This window comes from Manihot esculenta, chromosome 13, assembly GCF_001659605.2.
Source record: "Manihot esculenta cultivar AM560-2 chromosome 13, M.esculenta_v8, whole genome shotgun sequence".
Taxonomy (NCBI): domain Eukaryota; kingdom Viridiplantae; phylum Streptophyta; class Magnoliopsida; order Malpighiales; family Euphorbiaceae; genus Manihot; species Manihot esculenta.
Genome location: NC_035173.2, coordinates 36915882 through 36935327, shown reverse-complemented (window position 1 = coordinate 36935327; position 19446 = coordinate 36915882). Strand labels below are relative to the sequence as shown.

Genomic DNA, 19446 nt, shown 5'->3' with positions numbered 1-19446 from the left:
CTGCTCACTAGGCTCTTGTAGCTTATCCCTTTCCCCTAACCCCAGGTTTATAGGGTCAAATATAGCTCGGGAAAGTCGACATAGTTGCTGGTATAGTCTAATATAATAGTGTAGATGTGGACATGTAATATTTTTATGGTTTTAGAATTGTGCTTTGCTCTAGTGATTGCCTTGTAATCCCTGTTTACATGATTCTTATGTAAAAGTTTTAATAATGAGTTATGTTTGAACTAAGCTTGAGGCATTTGATGAGGGCTCTAGTATGGGTTTATGTTTTTAGTTTTGATGCATGCACAGGTCGAGCTTCAATTTATGGGATGTTTATGTTTTTATTTTATCTTGTGATCATGTATGGGATTTTATCAGGTGTAATAGGATGTACAGTAGGCTTGCTACGGGCTCCGGCGACCTTAAGTCGATCTGAACCCTAGTGCCGATAGCGGTTCGGTTTTCGAGTCGTTACACCAACTCATTTGACGTGATGGGGAGTAGGAGAGCAAGCCTAGCTACCATGACCCTATCAGCACGGGCGTCGAAAGGGAATTAAATGGCCGTCTGATGAGGATGGGCAAGCAGGTACTCCCGTACGTACGGCTCTATGTGACAGCGACAGGTGGCACTGTAGCAAGGTGGCAGTTATGCGTCACTAGAGGATAAGGATAAAAGGAATAAAAGACGGAAACACGACCCATCTAGGCTGAGTTTTCTCATACATATAAAAACCCTACTTCTTTCTGGATCTCAGATCATCATCAACTAAGGACATATTTGATATATCTCAACCCCATAATGGTCACTCACAAGTTTTTACGTTCAAATTATTTGTGCAAGTGCGCAAAATAAAGATAAATGTTTACTTTTATAAAAGTGGATCCCGGTGATCCATAACAAATTTGTCAACTAAGGACATATTTAATATTTTTCAACCCCAAAATAGTGAGTTGCAAGTTTTTACGTGCAAATCATTTGTGTAAGTTCTTGAAATGTCGATAAATGTTTACCTTTATAAAAGTGGGTCCCAGAGCTCCAGAACAAGTTTCCCAACTAAGGATATGTTTGATCTTTTTCAACGCCAAAATGGTCACTCACAAGTTTTTATGCACAAATCATTTGTGCAAGTGCTTGAAATGACGATAAATGTTTATCATTACAAAAGTGGGTCCTGAAGCTCCGGAATAAGTTTCCCAACTAAGGACATATTTAATATTTTCCAATCCCAAAATGCTCACTCGCAAGTTTTTATGCGCAAATTATTTGTGCAAGTGCGCGTATCTTTACAAAAGTGGGTCCTGAAACTTCGGAATAAGTTTACCAACTAAGGACATATTCGATATTTTCCAATTCTAAAATGGCCGCTTGTAAGTTTTTTTGTGCAAGTGTTTGAAATGATGATAATTGTTTACCTTTACAAAAGTGGGTCCTGGAATTCCATAACAAGTTTCCCAACTAAGGACATATTTTAATTTTTTCCAACCTCAAAATGGTCACTCGCAAGTTTTTATGCACAAATTATTTGTGCAAGTGCTTGAAATGATGATAAATGATTATCTTTACAAAAGTGGATCCTGAAGCTCCGAAATAAATTTCCCAACTAAGGATATATTTGATGTTTTTCAACCCCAAAATGGTTACTTGCAAGTCTTTACTCGCAAATCATTTATGCAAGTGTGTGAAGTGACGATAAATATTTATCGTTATAAAAGTGAGTCCTAGAGCTCCAGAATAAGTTTGTCAACTAAGAATATATTTGATATTTTCCAACCCCAAAATGCTCACTCGCAAGTTTTTATGCATAAATTATTTGTGCAAGTGCGCGTACCTTTACAAAAGTGGGTCCCGCAGTTTTGGAACAAGTTTGCCAACTAAGGACACATTTGATATTTTTCAACCCTAAAATGGATACTCGTAAGTTTTTTGTGCAAATCATTTGTGCAAGTGCTTGAAATGATGATAATTGTTTACCTTTACAAAAGTGAGTCCCGAAGCTCCATAACAAGTTTACCAACTAAAGACATATTTGATACTTCCCAACCCTAAAATGATCACTCGCAAGTTTTTACGCGCAAATCATTTATACAAGTATGTGAAATGACGATAAATATTTATCATTACAAAAGTGGATCCCAAAGCTCTGGAACGAGTTTACCAACTAAGGACATATTTGATATTTTCCAATCACAAAATGCTCACTCACAAGTTTTTACGTACAAATCATTTGTGCAATTACGCGTACCTTTACAAAAGTGGATCTTGGAGATTCGGAACAAGTTTATTAACTAGGAACATATTTGATATTTTCCAATCCAAAAATGGTCATTCACAAGTTTTTATGTGCAAATCATTTGTGTAAGCGCTTGAAATGATTGTAAATGTTTACCTTTACAAAAGTGGATCTTGGAGATCTAGAACAAATTTCCCAACTAAGAACATATTTGATACTTCTCATCCCAAAATGGTCACTCGTAAGTTTTTACGCGCAAATCATTTGTGCAAGTGCGCGAAATGACGATAAATATTTACCTTTATAAAAGTAGGTCTCAGAATTGCAGATCAAGTTTGTTAACTAAGGACATATTTGATATTTTTCAACTCCAATATGGGTTTTCGCAAGTTTTTTTTTCAAATCACTTTTAAAAGTGCCTAAAATGACATTAAATATTTACCTTTATAAAAGTGAGTCCCGGAGCATCAATACAAGTTTGCCAATTAAGGACATATTTGATATTTTTCAACCATAAAATGGTGACTAGCAAATTTTTATGCATATTAAATCATTTGTGAAAATGCGCAAAATGACGATAGATGTTTACCTTTACAAAAGTGGGTCTTGGAGTTCCAGAACAAGTTTGCCCATTAATGACATATTTGATATTTCTTAACTCTAAATAGTCGCTCACGAGTTTTTATCTGTGAATAATTTGTACAAGTGAGCGAAATGATGATAAATATTTACCTTTACAAAAGTGGGTCTTGGAGCTTCGAAACAAGTTTATCAATTAAGGACATATTTGAGATTTTCTAATTCCAAAATGGTCATTTGCAAGTTTTTACGCGTAAATCATTTGTCCAAGTGCTTGAAATGACGATAAATATTTACCTTTATAAAAGTGGATCGCGGAGTTCCGAGACAAGTTGTCCAATTAAAGACATATTTGATATTTTCCAACTCCAAAATGGTCACTTGCAAGTTTTTATACACAAATTATTTGTGCAAGTGTGTGAAAGGATGATATATGTTTAGCTTTACAAAAGTAGGTCTCAAAACTCGGGAACAAGTTTGCCAACTAAGGACATATTTGATATTTTCTAACCCAAAACGGTCGGTCGCAAATTTTTACACACAAATCATTTGTGCAAGTGCTTGATAGGGGTGAGCATTCGGTCGATTCGGTTCAAAATCGAACCGAACCGAATAAACCGAAAACCGAAATTTTAGTATTTATAAAAACCGAATCAAATCAATTTTGGTCAAAAACTGAATCGAACTGAACCGGTCTGATTCAGTTCGATTCGGTTTGGTTTGATCGATTTTGATTTTTTATAATTTTTTAATTTTTTTACACTTTATTTTTAATATTTTAAAATTTAATTAAAATATTTTAATCTTAATATGATTTAATTTCTCTATATTATTGAAAAAATATATTATTATCACTAATCGGTTCGGTTCGGTTTTTTCGATTTTTTTCTGATCAAAATGAAATTTCTGAAATTAAAAACCGAACCGAAATGTATAAAAAACCGAATTAAATTTTCAAATCGGTTCGGTTCGATCGGTTTTTTCAGTTTGAACCGAATACTGCTCACCCCTAGTGTTTGAAATTACGATAAATATTTATTTTTATAAAAGTGGGTCCCTAAACCCTAAATACTTAATTCTAATCCGTGGACCCTGGACCTAAACCCTAAACTGTAAGAATCAATACTCGATACATCACTTTAACAATATAAAAATAATAGTGTGAAAATAACTTAAAAATATTTAATAATTTAGGCTAACACCCGGACCTCTGCCTATTAGTTACCCATCTTGGGGCTTTAGGCAAAAGATATATTATTAATTGTAAGTAACATTCGAACCTCTACCTGACAGTCACCTTGAGGCTTAGGCGTAAATGCCTTAAACCTTTTTAATAGGATTGACACTCGGGCACATGCCTGGTGGTTACTAGTCTTATATCTCGCCTAGCAATTATCCACTTTATAATATGTTTTGGCAAAAATTATCTTAATCTTTATCTTTTAGGATTAACACTCAAAATTTTATTTGACAATTACTTACTTTGTGGCATTTTTTGTAAGAAATTACTTTAATTATTATCTTTTAGTATTAACACCTGAATATTCATCTGACGAATACATACCTTATAGCATTTTTTTGGCAAAAATTACTTTAATCCTTGTCTTTTTAGACTATCACTTGAAAATTCACTTGACAGTTAATTTTTGAAATTAACACTTAAAAATTCATCTAACGGTTATATATTTTTTGGCATTTTTTAATAAAAATTATTTTAATTATTATTTTTTGAGACTAACACCTAAAAATTCATCAGACAGTGTTTTTTACAAAAATTATCTTAATTATTATTTTTTAAAATTAATTCTAAAAATTCATTGGCAGTTACCGTCTATCTTTTATCGATCCATCGTTTCTAATAATTATAATAATCCACCATCTCATCAACTGTATTTAACAGCATCTCTAGCCAAAAATTGACGATGAGCGTGATCTAACCATCAACCACATTAGAGGAATTTACTCCTATATTAATTAGAATTAATTCAATAAATACTTAAATTAAAATCATAATTTATTTAATATCTAAATTTATAAAAATTATAATAATTTAGTATAAACTAATTATATTATTAATAATTTATTAAAAATTAAAAATTAATTACACATTAATTCTTATACTAAAAATTTTGTTAATTATATTCTAAGTTTTATAAATTAATAAAATTGGACGAAAGCAATTTTATCATTTTATAAAAATGTATAATCTAATTTGTAAATTTTTAATGGTAAACTTTTAAATGGTTAATAAAAATATTTTTTACTCTTCTAATAATTTTTTAATAATATAATTAATTTATGTTTAATTATTATTAATAAATTAATAAATTTTAAATTCAGGGAAAATAATATTGGGGATATTTTTTATTTTTTCTTTCCTATAACCCGGCACTACTTTGACTGGAAAAAAAATAAAAAATAGGAAAAACTTTTTAGTCCCTGAGATTTAACATAATTAACACTTCTGTTCCTCTATTTTGACGACCCAATATTTAAATCTCTCACTTTATTTTTCTGTCCAAATTCGCAGTCCTTCCGTACAAAATAGCCGTTTGGGACACGTGAATTGACAAAATTAACTCTCACTAAACCCACTTCTACTGGAGAAAACATGAAAAAGAAAAAAAAAAAGGAATTTCACATTAAGAGAAGGGTATTTCTGAAAAAAATTATCACCTCTCACTTTTGACTTTTTGACCAAACGGTTTAAATGGACGGAAGGACTATAAATTTGGACGAAGAGAAAGTGAGAGACTTAAGTTTTGGGTTGCCAAAATAGAGGGACAGAAGTGTTAATTACGTTAAACCTCAGGGACTAAGAAGTAATTTTCCCTAAAAAATAAAAAATCCACGAGTAGTTCGAAAGGATGGTCCATCGCCTATTTCTCGTTCGCGCTCGGGAGCCAAAACGAACACGCCTGATACCTACTGTACTGTACCTTCGACCAGCCATTCTACCCTTGTGGAATCGGAACCAACCACCACTGCATTGCGCTCGAACAGTTGAGCGGCCGCCGGCCGGAAACTTCCGTACACATACACAGATATAGATTCATTCTTCGTCCAACTTCACAACCCTTCGCGGGTTGGTCAGAAGTCAGTCAGATCTGAAATTCTCCTCTCTCTGTTTTTCTGAATTGGATATGTCATATAATTAAGCAAGACTGGTTTTTGCCCCTGCGTTGTTGAAAACTATAGCCCATTGATCAATAATGAGAGTATCATCAGCCTCCGCGGACGACCGTGCTGCTACAATCAGCGGCGAAGGCTACCGAGATGCGGAGACACTATTCCGTACGAAACCGATTTCTCAAATTCGGGATGTGGAAGCTACAACGAGAAAACAGATCCAGGACAAGAAGGAGGAGCTTCGCCAATTGGTTGGCAACCGCTACAGAGACCTTATTGATTCTGCTGACTCTATCGTCCTCATGAAGTCCTCCTGCGAGTCCATTTCTTCTAATATAGCTTCCGTCCAAACTAACATTTGTTCCCTCTCAGCATCTCATGTATCGGAAACCCCCAAATTCACCAACCCTAACCCCGCTCGTCTCCGAATCTACGGGATCGCGTGTCGCGTCAAGTACTTGGTTGACACCCCCGAGAACATCTGGGGATGCCTCGACGAGTCCATGTTTCTGGAAGCCGCTGGGAGATACATTCGTGCCAAGCATGTGCACTATAATCTTATGCAGGCACACAATGCTGATGCTGAATCCAGTGCTGAATGGGATCACACCAAGATCTTGTCCAATTTCCCACTTTTGCAACATCAGTGGCAGATTGTGGAGAGCTTCAAGGCCCAGATTTCACAGCGGAGTCGCGAGAGGTTATTGGATCCGGGCCTCGACATTGGGGCCTATGTTGATGCTTTGGCTGCGGTTGCTGTCATCGATGAATTAGATCCTAAGCAGGTTCTTGGTTTGTTTCTTGATACTAGAAAGTCTTGGATTTTGCAGAAGTTAGCTACTTTTGGCGGTAATGATAATAACGCTGCCACCGGTGAGGTTGTGGCTTCTGTATTTTGTGAAGTTCTGAAGATCATTCAGGTTAGTGTAGCGCAAGTCGGTGAGTTGTTTTTGCAAGTTCTGAACGATATGCCTCTGTTTTACAAAGTTATTTTGTGTTCCCCGCCTGCCTCTCAATTGTTTGGTGGAATTCCTAACCCATATGGGGAGGTGAGGTTGTGGAAATTGTTTAGGGAAAGATTGGAGTCCACCATGGTTATTCTTGATAAACAGTACATTGCAAGTACTTGTATGACTTGGTTGAGAGATTCTGGTGGAGAGGTTGTGAGTAATATTAATGGCAAGTACCTGATTGATGCTATTGCCACTGGTGGGGAACTTTCATTGGCTGAAAAATTGATACGAGGGACCATGGACAGTAAGCAAGTTTTGCAGGGGAGTTTGGACTGGCTCAAGAGTGTGTTTGGCTCTGAGATTGAGTTGCCCTGGAGTAGGATCCGGGAGCTGGTTATAGAAGATGACTCAGATCTATGGGATGAAATATTTGAGGATGCTTTTGTTCGGAGGATGAAAGACATTATCAACTCTGCATTTGATGATTTGGCAAAAGGTATTGATGTGGAGGACTCCGTTGGCACAATTGGAGAGGCTCCAGGCGAACATATCGACTTCCAGGGTTACCTGAACAGACCTTCCACAGGTGGTGGTGTTTGGTTTATAGAATCCAATGCAAATAAGTCTAGTCTAATATCAGGTTATAAGGCATCAGCTGAAGAAAATGATTTTGAGAGTTGTCTCAGTGCATACTTCGGTCCTGAAGTTAGTCAAATAAGAGATGCAGTGGACAGTCGCTGTCAAAGTGTGCTTGAGGATTTACTCAGTTTCTTAGAATCTCCAAAGGCAGTACTCAGGCTAAAAGATCTGGGCCCATTTCTACAAGAGAGATGTTACAGTTGCTTGTCCACCATTTTGTCAGAGCTTAAGAGGATCCTTGACAAGTTAAATGCTGCCATGGAAAGTGCCAGCAAGGGAAGTCCATCTGTGCCACCTGCTATAGTTGTTGAGAGATCCCTTTTTATTGGGAGACTGTTGTTTGCATTTCAGAACCACACAAAACATGTTTCCTTGATACTTGGATCTCCAAGGTTTTGGACAAAAGATAATGTGGCTGCAGTTTTTGACAAATTACCATCTGTATTAAGGCAACCTCAAGTTGCAATAGATTCTCCAATTGCTGGTAGTCCTGGCAGGCAAACACGCGCCAGACGACAAACTTCATCTGCAACAGCTGCTTTGCTTGGAGCAAGTGAAGATTCAAGTCCTAAACTTGAAGAACTAGCTAGAATCACCAGGGAACTTTCCATCAGAGCTCACAACTTGTGGATATTCTGGTTATCTGATGAGCTTTCAAACATTCTTGCTCGAGACCTTGGAAAGGATGATGGATTGTCAGCAACAATTCCCTTGAGGGTAAGTGTTACTGGTTGGATTTTCTTTTTTTCTTTTTTTTTTGTGACTTTTTTGTTTCATGTATTAAACATTGGAAGTAGACATGTGCTATTGTGGCTTATAATTAGTGCATTCAATTATATATCCTTACTTTTTTTTTCTCTTCCCTTCATATTATGTAAATAGGATGAGCGTCTGAGGTGGTAATATGGAGGAGAACTTTGCAAGTAATTAAAAAATATAAAACATGAAAGTAATGCCAGGAGAAGTTTTTCATTGTGAAACAAAAGCTAAATGTAGAAAACTTAAAGGTTACAATTATGTGAAGCAGATTAATTGATGGATATCTACAAGTTATGAGATGCTGTCTATTCCTCTTACTGCTGCTTCAAATATTTCTTTTTCCTCTCTTTATCTCTATTTTTTTGGCATGTCAATTTGATTGTGTCTTATACATTTATTGAAATTTTGCTATTTACTTCCTTTTGATGCTTTTAGTCGAAGCTATTAGATTAAAGAAAAATTTATGCATGATCAACTTTCGAGAGGATGTTAGTAATTTATGTTTCTGTCTGGTATTCTTTTACATGTACCACACACTTCAAGAAAATTTTTTTAGGATATTAAAAACACTCTGAAACATGCATGTGCTTGTATTTGCATTCACATAAAGCCTCATATCGTTCTTTGTGAAACACCTTGTTCATTTGACCCAGAATCTGGCATCACTGTAAAACCATGAACTAACTTGGTGTGCCAATAGTTACATGGTTGTATATGTTGTGTCCAGTTTTCCTGAAAAAGTTACTGTTCCTTCCACAGTAATGTGCTAAATAGTAATAACAATCTTATGCTCGAGTCATTGTGCATAAAATAACTGAAGAACCTGATTATTTCTTGTATTCTCATTATTCATGGTATGTTTTTATGTGTGTTTGGTTTAATTATCTCCTGGATATTCAGCAGGGCTGGGATGAGACAGTAATCAAGCAAGAACAGTCTGATGAGAACTATTCTGAAATGAAAATATCACTCCCATCCTTGCCTTCTTCCTATATTATCTCTTTCCTTTTTCGAGCATGTGAAGAAATTCATAGGATTGGGGGCCATGTACTTGACAAATTGATTTTACAAAAATTTGCAGTAAGACTACTGCAAAAGGTATGTAGCTTGATGGGACATCCGATTTTTTACTTGTTCTGCAGATTCTATTTCAACATACACTTGCACATGCACACTGACAAGCACACACTTGAATAATGCCTGCATGTATTACTTTTGGTTCTTTACCTGTGATCATGGTGAATAAATTAGAATCTTTATTTATGTCATTCTTTTTCCTTTTCCCTTATTATAGCTTTTAATCATCATAGTGTGGTAGCAAGAGGAACTATTTGTTTAAATTTAAACAGCAGCAGGCTTGTTGTTGAAGTGGTTTGGTATATTTTGGTGGAAAGGAATGTGGGAGTTTTTGCAGCAACATTTACTTCTGTAGGATATATTTGGGTGCCATATGGTGTGCTGCATATGGAGAAGTTAGGGAAGTTTTTGTTGTTTTATATGAGATTGGAGGTTCCTTTTATTTTAACCTTTATCTGTTTCTTATAATCTTTTTAGGAGGAAACTTTCTTCCTACTTCTTGTTCTTTCTAGGTTAGTAAAATATGTTTCCTTTTTAACTTAAGAAAAGAATGACTTTTTTAATAATTATTAGTAGTTTTATCTGTTGCATTCTATGGTTCGTGCAATTATCTTCTTTTAGCTTGATAATGTTAAATGTTTTCTTTTCCTTTTCTTTCCATTTATCTAACCAAATAAAAGGCATGGTTAATCTTTCTTATTTCTTGCTACAGAATAAAATTTGGCAATCATTTTCTTTGGTTGGTTTTCCATCCCAAGCAAGTGTTACAATAATACTAATAAGAGATTAGGGGATAGGATAACATGTATAAATAGGTACCATTGTAACTGATTTCAGGAGTGAAGAATTCAGTGATACAACAATTCCTTCTCTCTGGCCCTCTCACCCCCCCTCCCTCCTCTTTCTATTTTCTCTTCCCATCTAAACTTATTCTTTTTCTCATCTCCCTCTAATCATCTACTTCTCATCTCAATTTCTTCTCTTTCTCATCTTTAAATTCTGTTCTCAGTCTCTGTTCTTGACAAATTGGTATTAGAGCTTGTTTACAAGTGGGCTAGAGCTGCAAATTAATTCTTCCGAGTTGCATCCATATCCAGATTCAGGTTTCTTTCTGTTGTTCTCTTTCTCACTTCTTTCCCACTAATTCTTCATTTTTCCCTGAGATTTTTTCCTCTTCTCTCTATTTCTTCTTCTTTCTCTTTCTTCCTTGATTTCTTGAATCAAATTCTTTTCTGTTGATTTCTGGTTCTTTCTTTTGTTTTCTCCTTTAATTTTTCACTTCCTGCTTTTCAAGAAACCTGTTTCTTGAGTGTATTGAGATTTCAATCTAGGGTTTTTGCTGAAATTGATGGTTTCTGCAATTTATTCTCAACCTTTTTTTCTTTTCCCAAATTCTTTTCATGAGTCACCATAAAGTATTTTTATGGTGTCCAGGAGAATTTTTTGTTGCATTTCTCCATGACTTGGCTTTTGCATATTTTATATTCTGCAGAGAAAAGTTGGTTTATGCCTATATAGCTGGTTAGGGATAACTACTTTAGTCTTGGGAGTCAGATGTTTGGAGGTTGAATCTAATTTTGGATTAGAAAGTAATGCTACTTTTACTTGATTTCCAAGTCGAACAGCTTGTTGTTGCAGGCCCAATTTCAGTTGGATCATATTTTATTTTTTCCTGATAGTTAGTGTTGTCTAAGGTTTCTCATTCAGTTCGTTATATCAATTCTTATCATCTTGTAAAGAAATCAAACCACTTTTATGTTTTTGAAGCAGGACTGTTGTTCTTTTCTACTTATACATTAGTTAAATTTTGCTACACCGCAAAGTAGCGATTCCTTTCCATCATATATTGCTTTCCACTCCCCCACCTCCCTCTCCTCTTAGGATCATTTTTTCTTGCATGGGATTTCACTTTTATTCTTTTCATGTGGTGGCCTATGTTAAGAGGAATTGGTTTTGCTGAAGGTGCTATTAACTACACATATCTTCTATTCTGATATTTCATGCAGCTCATTGAAATTTATGAGGACTTCCTATCGATTAGAGATTCCCATGCATCTCAAGTGTCAGAGAAAGGAGTTCTACAAATACTCTTAGACCTAAAATTTGCTGCAGATGTTCTTTCTGGGGGTGATTCCAATATGATTGAGGACCTATATAAAAGTCCTACAGTGAAGGTTTCTTTCAGAAGGAAGCTGGAACAAAGACAAACATACTCAGTCTTTGGAGAGCGTATTGAAGGGTTAATTAGTCGTTTTTCACAAAAACTGGATCCAATAGACTGGCTTACGTAAGTTTCTTTTCCTTAATTTATAAATCATACCTCTCTAAACGCACAAAAAGTTCAGAAATTTATAATCTTATATACTAATGAATTTTTAATTGTTATAAATAAAAGATTTCAGGCTTTACTGGTTGTGAGCATCTCTTGCTTATGACTCATGACATACCTCTAAGGGAGTATAACTGTCTTTAGGGGATTGCCGATATTGTTTGGCATAAGGATCATGAATCATGATCTACTTTGGAGGTCAAGTTTTGAGTAGGGGTCTGCATTGTTTAGTTACTACCGAGTAGCCAAACTGAACTAATGGTTATTTGGGTAAGAGGATGTTTTGCCTTTTATTGATTATTAAATGAACTTATTGATTATTATTTTATCAAAATAATTATATTACTTATTTTTATAAATAAAAGATAATTATAAATATATTCTATCACTATTTTATTGATTAGTAATATAAATTATGTTATTTTTTTGGTTAGTTTGGTTATAATTGGTAACTGATTGAATATTCTTAATCTAAGTTCTGTTTGGTTTTCTGTTGATTTTGTTTTAGTTATTGTTTTAGACATGTTAGAAGTTTCATTCAGTTAAACTAAATGCACACCCCTAGTTGGGAGACATCATGTAAATTGGAGGATGAGAGATCATTACATTTGGAAAGCGTATACGGTGTAAAATGTACTTGGATCTTAGTCCTGGTATTGTTAAGTAAATGTTATTTTGAATTTTAATATAAAGTTTGTGAGGGATTAGTTATGGATGAGATTGCTTTGCCATTTTTGGTTTGTGTTTGTACAGAGCCTTTAAGTACTGTGTTGGTGTTATGCAAACTTGTGATGCCCAAAACTTTGTTTCCTGCCCCTTTTCAAACACAATAAAAAACTTTGTAATTATTTCATATGCTTGTCTTTTTGGCCATGGTGAAAGGAAAAATCCTTCTTGGTATGATATTAAAATTTATAATTTATGGAGCTTTAGGAATGAAGTAATAGGGATTCTCATACGTTATGTAATCATAATGATATCAACTGTCTTTGAGTCGGAGCTGGAGCTTTTCATGTGCTTTCTGATCTGCTTCTGTAAAGAAAGGAGAGGAGAGGTTCTCTCATTGATGATAGTGACGATATTGATGTTACTCTGGTTTGAAGTATAAAATTCACTCACCCTAATAAAAGTCATCTCCTGCCTTGGATTGAGTAACCATTATTTATCAGGATCTTCCTTTTTAGAATTCACATCTTGGGGGTACTACAGGTCTTTATGTTTTCAATTACATAGAAAACTTCCTAGCTATTAATCCACCCTAATCATGCTTTGAAGTGCAAACATGTTATGCAGAAACTTTACAAGTTTATAGATGTCTTTTAGGGTTTTGTTATGCAACCCCAAGCCTAGTTATGATCCCAGTTGATCATGTTTGATGCCTATGAATGCTAAGTTTGAAGTTTAAAATGCTTTATTAGTAATTTCCTTCAATCTTCAAGCTATTTAATGCTTTATTATTCCTTCAATCTTCAAGCTTTTTCGCCTAAATTTCAATATGATTTTGTTGCTTTAAACCCTTAAAATTGAGTAAACATACTAGTAAACCATTACAAAAATTAGCCTCTAACTTAAAGATTTAATTCTGAAATTGTTTGCTGTACTTTTATATGATGTAGAGTGACTACTACCACATAACACCTGAGTTTGTTTTTGTCTGTTCTGTAAGCATATCAATGGGAATCCTTAAGTTCTAGAACATTATATTGCATATTTTTGTTGAGACTTTCGTCCAATTCTCCTCAGCTACCCTGTTCCACTAAATGTGCCTTAAATGTGTGCTACAGTAACAACACTTGATGGTTTTCTGGTATGTTTCTATATGTTGTTTATAGTTTGAAAACTGGTGCTTAATGCATGGTGGAATATCTGTGTTTTTTAATTTTATTTTATCCACTGAAGGTATGAGTCATACCTCTGGGAGAATGAGAAACAATCATACCTGCGACATGCTGTCCTCTTTGGATTCTTCGTGCAACTGAAGCGGATGTACACAGATACCATGCAGAAACTGCCTTCAAATCCTGAGTCAAATGTAATGAGATGCTCATCTGTTCCTCGTTTCAAATACCTTCCAATCAGGTATTTTAGCAAATTGTTGGAAGGTACTCAGTAGAGATGATAAACTGACTATAAAACCATGAAGGAACCACCAAATAGGTTCACTAGACATTTATTTGTGTTTCAGTTTTCATCATTCCAAATCAATAGTTAACCAACTAAACTTCTGTCTCTACAAGTTGGATTGAGCAACCATTTGGACAAATGCCCTGGATCAGCTGGAACTAAATAAGGATATAGTGTTCTTGTCAATGAGGAAAAAATTTGTCCCATTCAAAAAGGCACAAAATTTGGTTGTTCAAACTTCAATTAGATAAAGTCTCTACATTGGCTAAATTTTCCATCGTGAAGTTTGTTATGCAATGAGTATGAGCACATTCATCATAAAAAATATAATGCTTATCAACAGTCTCCATGTTGCTAACCATGAGCAAATTGACTTGGGATTATAATAGAAAGTTTCTTTCCTTTCGATTGTAGTTCATCACAATGAATCTGATTGAGCTTGTGCCCATCTTTGTGAAGAAATTTCTAGTGCTGGCCATTTTATATTCTATTTCTGTCTGAACTCCTTGAGGCAAAGAAATAGTGTGCCCCTTCTTTAAATTGTTTGATGAGAGACGTGTCCATTGTCAATTAGAAGAAATCACATCAGATGGTGCCTTCACTTTTAATGGCACACATTGTTGAACATTATGTCCTTATGTTTAACCCCTTGTAAAATTGAGCTTACCTGTTCAATTTGAGTTTGTCAAATTTTCAAACCAATGGAATCGATTTAGTTTAATGTTCTGTTTCAGTTGATAAAATTTTGAAACCAATGAAATCATTTTGGTTTGAGATATGCTCATGTGTCATTGCCCCTACTTAAGGTTTTTTATGTAGCTTATATTTTATTTTTACCTTTTTTGGCTAAGGTCAGTTAACACACATGTATGCCAAACACTAATCAATGATCCTTATAATTTGCACTTCACTATTTTCATTTTGAAATGAGTCTTCGCTTATGATTTTGTCTTAATTATCCAGTGCTCCAGTCTTATCCACAAGGGGAACAGCGAAGGCATCCATTCCTGCAGCTTCAGATGATATCTCCTCAAGAAGTTCCTGGAAAGCCTATAACAATGGGGAGCTCTCACAAAAGATTGACTTGAATGGCAACTCAAGTTTTGGTGTAGCAGCACCAATTTTGAAGTCCTTTATGCAGGTATGGGTGTATGGCTTAGTGTTTTATCCTTTTTCCCTTGAAATGCTTGTCATATATTGTGGCTCAGATTTCATGTGAAAGGCCTCACTTGCTATAATTATAAGAACAAAATGGCAATCTGATCACTTACTTGTGCACAGCATCTTTATGTATGCCTAAAGCTCAGTTACCATATAAGTGTCCTGAGTTGAGTGGGTCAGGATCATATTGTGTCCTCCAAATTTTATGTATTTCAAGACCTTGGAATTGTATTTTTTTGGTTGGTGGGGCATTGATGTGCAGTCAGTTTTAATAGAATGCTACTTAAGTCTAAGATAAGTTTTATTTCATCATCTGAGTTATTTAGAAAGAGGGGAGGGAGGACAGAGAAATCGTTCTTGTATTCAACAACGTTTTCTATAGTGGCAAAGAAGCGAAAATGAACAGAGTCCAAACGTTATCCTTTATGGGTAACACGAATGGGAAACCCAGAGCCCTGAGTCTCCAAATGTTACCTTTTATGGGAAACCCAGAGCCCTAAGTCTCCAAATGTTACCCTTTATGGGTAACCCAGAGCCCTAAGTCTCCAAATGTTATATGGATAATCCAAAATATTGTCAAAAACCATTTCAACCAAAATTCTATACTCCTTTACCTTCAAACGAATTAAAGGAAGATAACCCAATACCCAAAGGCAAACGAATCACAGATCTAACAAGCGGGTTGCAAGGCAACTAAACGCCTCCACCCAACATCCAAACGGCAAATGAACCACAGATTTGATAAACGGCTTGTAAGGCAACTTCGGTGTCCTCTCTAGGTGGACGGACGATGAGAGACAAATATTACCCTAAATAGATAATACGAAAGAACAAGACTGTCTCCAAAAATTTTAAAACTTGACAAGAGAGAGAAAAATTAAATCTCCACAAGAATAGCTCTGATACCATGTAGAAATAAAATATTTTGTTGTTGTATTTCACGATAGAGATTACAACCTATTTATACATGAGAGACGGTATCTAAACAGGAAGGAAAATCAAGTTTATGATTATATAATCCTAAGATTAAGTGACTAATCCATCTATCAATATTTACTTCCTATATTAACGTATTTACTTCCTATAACTTATAACAATTACAAACTCAGATCTTAAGTTTTTATTATTTTTCAATAATTTTTAGATTTTCTTGAATCCCTTTAGTTTTTTACTTTGTAGTGTATGTATAAATAAAAATGATTAGAAGTTAAAATGTTTGATAACTTTTATTAGAAGATCAAAGTGGATCTACTAAAAAATCTGCTAAACGCTCATTTTGATGGTAATTGAGGTTAATTATCATGCATGATGTTTAAAAATTGTAAATTTTGAGTTTATGTGATATATTTATACTTATTATTAAGTTGCATAACTTAGTTTTGATTTTACCTTTCAATATTTGTTAATTTCACTAACTTTGCAAATTTTTCAAAAAAATTTGCATGGCGATAGGCTGTTACCATTACGTTATGACCTTTATAGGCCTGTTTCCGTAATCTGTGGCCGCGACTGCGATTTAAAACCATAGTACTAGCCTATTCTTATGTGCTGTTTTTTGAAGTTAAGGTCATACAGTTATTTTCCCATAATGAATGATTTTAATATGCGCCTCTTAGAAAGTACTAAACATTTTATTAAATTGGAATTTGAAAGTATTTTGTGGGTATCTATCTTCAATATGTGATTTGGGAAGCATTCCATTTAGTTTCTCCTCTAAACAGAAAAAGAAATCTGCGATCTCGTCTATGCTGAAATATGGTTTAGCTGTTCCCATAAGTTTTAAAGGCTAGAAGACAGCATTGGCATTTGTGGTTCTAATTGGATCAGAAATGTGGTAAAATTGGCATTTCTGCACTGCTGCTTAAATTTTCAGGTCTATCTGTTGGTGAAGGAACTATAAAAAGAAAGCTTTTTGGTAAATAGTTATGGTGTACAAAAAGGTTAATTTTGTGGTCTAATAGATAGAAGTTGAAGAAGGGGCTGTTTGTGTGGTGTGGGTGAACAGACTTAATTGGGCTCAATGTTACTGAATTTGGGTTTCATCATGGTACGTGGGACCATTATTCAGACTTAAATGGGTGAACAGACTTAAATGGGCACGTTAATTTTAATAATTCTTGTTACAAAGGGGTAAGCTTAGTTGTCACGCTATAAAGGACCATTGAATGCTGAAACGTATAGATAAATTCGTTGTAAGACTATATGCATAAAAAACATGTAATTCAAAGGAATTATTTTATTATTTAAGATGCTTGTGTATATAAAGTTAATGGAACTTATCTCAAAATAACTATTTTTAAAATTCATAGTTGTTATATTCTAGTTTTCTTTTTTTCCTTTTTTTTGTTTTTTGCACAATTAGCCGATTTAACTGTTTCAGTATGTAAGTGTATCATGTTTGAGTACGAAAAGTCAGAAACATGATACAAGGGGAGTATGAGCGATTTAGGTAACATTGATTGGGCTGTTTAGGGGATGATAGGTAGGTGTAGGGTTTTGAAGGTAGTAATTTCATGATCTGATTGGGCTTAGCTTTGTAGTTGATTACATGAATGCAGTAATTTTAACGAAACAAAATGGACAGTAATTACCGGGCTTTCTGTAATTTTATTTTGCTTTGTTTATTCTTCTTCTTCTTACAAATTCTGTTTATTTAAGTTATACTGGCAACTCAGTGGGCTGACACTAAGGCAGGCGGTAAGGAGGATGTAGACTTAGAGGTCATACTTTCGGAGTATTCTAGAGCCTAAGAAGAGCTGATAGTAGAGTTCTAACTTTGATGAGAGACATTGTGACATGCATGCAAGAGACTGGAAATCATCCCATGGACTTAATATTTATGCGTTGTTTTTCTTTGATGCCAGTAGCTTGGTTCTTATTCACTTCTAGAATGTATTACTTGCACTATCTTTTATGTGGCTCCTTTGCTGATATAAAGGGGAAGACAATGTTATGTACACAGCTCAAGCAACCAGGCTAGGTGGTTAAGAAGAGGGAAACTATAGTCATGAGTTTGAATTGGGCAAGAAAAGAAGAGAAACAAGTTTTCAAACTGTGAGCTCTTCTCAAGCTACTATATAGTAGCAGAGAGGGAAAGAAAGTGGATAGGAGGGGATAGGAAAACTAGGCATATTGGTTTATGAAACTAAAATCCTCAAAATTGTATTTTAAAGAATGTTTCTATATGTTGCTTAATTTAACCAGTTGACTCACAAGGATTATGATAATTTGTCATTTATCTTGGAAGCACAGTTGTGACAGCAAATTCCCTTGTGGACAGGTTGGCAGCAGGTTCGGAGAGAGCACCCTAAAGTTGGGATCCATTTTAACTGATGGGCAAGTAGGGATATTCAAAGATCGATCAGCAGCTGCCATGTCAACATTTGGTGATATTTTACCTGCCCAAGCTGCGGGTCTTCTTTCATCCTTTACAGCAACCAGATCAGACTCTTGATTTCACATTTCATCTGTTCTGTTCTCTCCTTTAATCAGTTGCAATACTTTATTCCAGTGAAGAGCACTAAGAAATTCCCCTAATATAGGGAGGTTATGATGCTGGAATTTGGTACCTGTGACCCAAGTGGAATGGTTATACATATGGTGTGTATATAACCAATGAGAAGATTCACAGGTGAAGTGAACAGAGGGGTTGGAGCTGTTAAAATAGTGGTTGTATTCAAGGAACCTTGAAAATAGGGATTTTTAAGTGTTGCTTATGGGGAATCATAAGCAATTATGTTCCTATGTCAATATTCTATTGGGAGGAATGAAAGTAGTATAGTACAAGTGTGTGAGATGTATATTTCAGAGTTCTCGTTTATGTAGAAACTGTTGCCTTTCCCAACATAACAAGCAGAGTGAACTTTTATTAGGTTTGAGGTTTTGATGATGGATCTGAATATTTAGAAGATGGTCAGTCTTGGTTCTCGGTTTCTCTAGTGGCTTGTCTCAAAAGATGTTTGTGCAAGTTGTTATGATCCAGGTTCTGCAGCTACAGGAGACTTTTCTTGCACTTACTCGATTTATCTCGCGGTAAAAATTAGAATTCCATCTTGCTTGGTGGATATTATGCAGCAGCCATAACTATCACTGGACCATATGCGTCATGGTTCAATCATAATGCATATAAAAGGGACTTTTGATGAGTTAAAGCCATGTCTTGACATTGAAAATGTATCAAGAGTCTAGATTAATGATATCCTTTGAGCTGTCTTCCCCATATTATATATATATAAAATGTGTTGCTGTTAAAGTGAGCACAACTCTTGTATTATTATTATTTCATTTTTGCCAAAAGATTTTATAATCGTTCAAGATTTTATAATTGTTGAAAATTTTATTTGTAAAATTTTTTAGCCGTTGCAAATAAATTTAATATTAAATTTAACTGTTATAATTTTATTATATTATTTTAAAGTTTTTATAATCGCTTAGAACGCTGTTTTTTCTAGTCTATTTTTATACAGGAAAACATT

The 19446-nt window shown here is 34.7% G+C and overlaps 1 protein-coding gene across 4 annotated transcripts; it reads left to right on the top strand.

Annotated features, from left to right (window-relative positions):
- Nucleotides 1-5646: 5646 nt before the first annotated feature.
- On the top strand, nt 5647-18903 carry LOC110630373 (conserved oligomeric Golgi complex subunit 1). Of its 4 annotated transcripts, none has more exons than XM_021777837.2 (6): nt 5647-8238; nt 9181-9378; nt 11364-11644; nt 13586-13765; nt 14774-14951; nt 18224-18357. In XM_021777837.2, the coding sequence occupies exons 1-6, from the start codon at nt 6013-6015 to the stop codon at nt 18227-18229; spliced, it is 3069 nt and encodes a 1022-aa protein (XP_021633529.1). In that variant the 5' UTR covers nt 5647-6012; the 3' UTR covers nt 18230-18357. The 4 variants fall into 4 exon arrangements, with proteins under 4 accessions (XP_021633529.1, XP_043805179.1, XP_021633527.1 ...); XM_021777835.2 differs by having other exon boundaries at nt 5648-8238; nt 18252-18903; XM_021777836.2 differs by having other exon boundaries at nt 5649-8238; nt 9184-9378; nt 18252-18903.
- The last annotated feature ends 543 nt before the right edge of the window (nt 18904-19446 follow it).

Excerpts from the sequence above, each read along its gene's own strand:
- LOC110630373 (XM_021777835.2), top strand. The coding sequence starts at position 6,013 with ATGAGAGTATCATCAGCCTCCGCGGACGACCGTGCTGCTACAATCAGC. Across the intron at positions 11,645-13,585 it reads GATCCAATAGACTGGCTTAC|GTATGAGTCATACCTCTGGG; the intron begins GTAAGTTTCTTT and ends TATCCACTGAAG. Across the intron at positions 14,952-18,251 it reads TTTTGAAGTCCTTTATGCAG|GTTGGCAGCAGGTTCGGAGA; the intron begins GTATGGGTGTAT and ends CCTTGTGGACAG.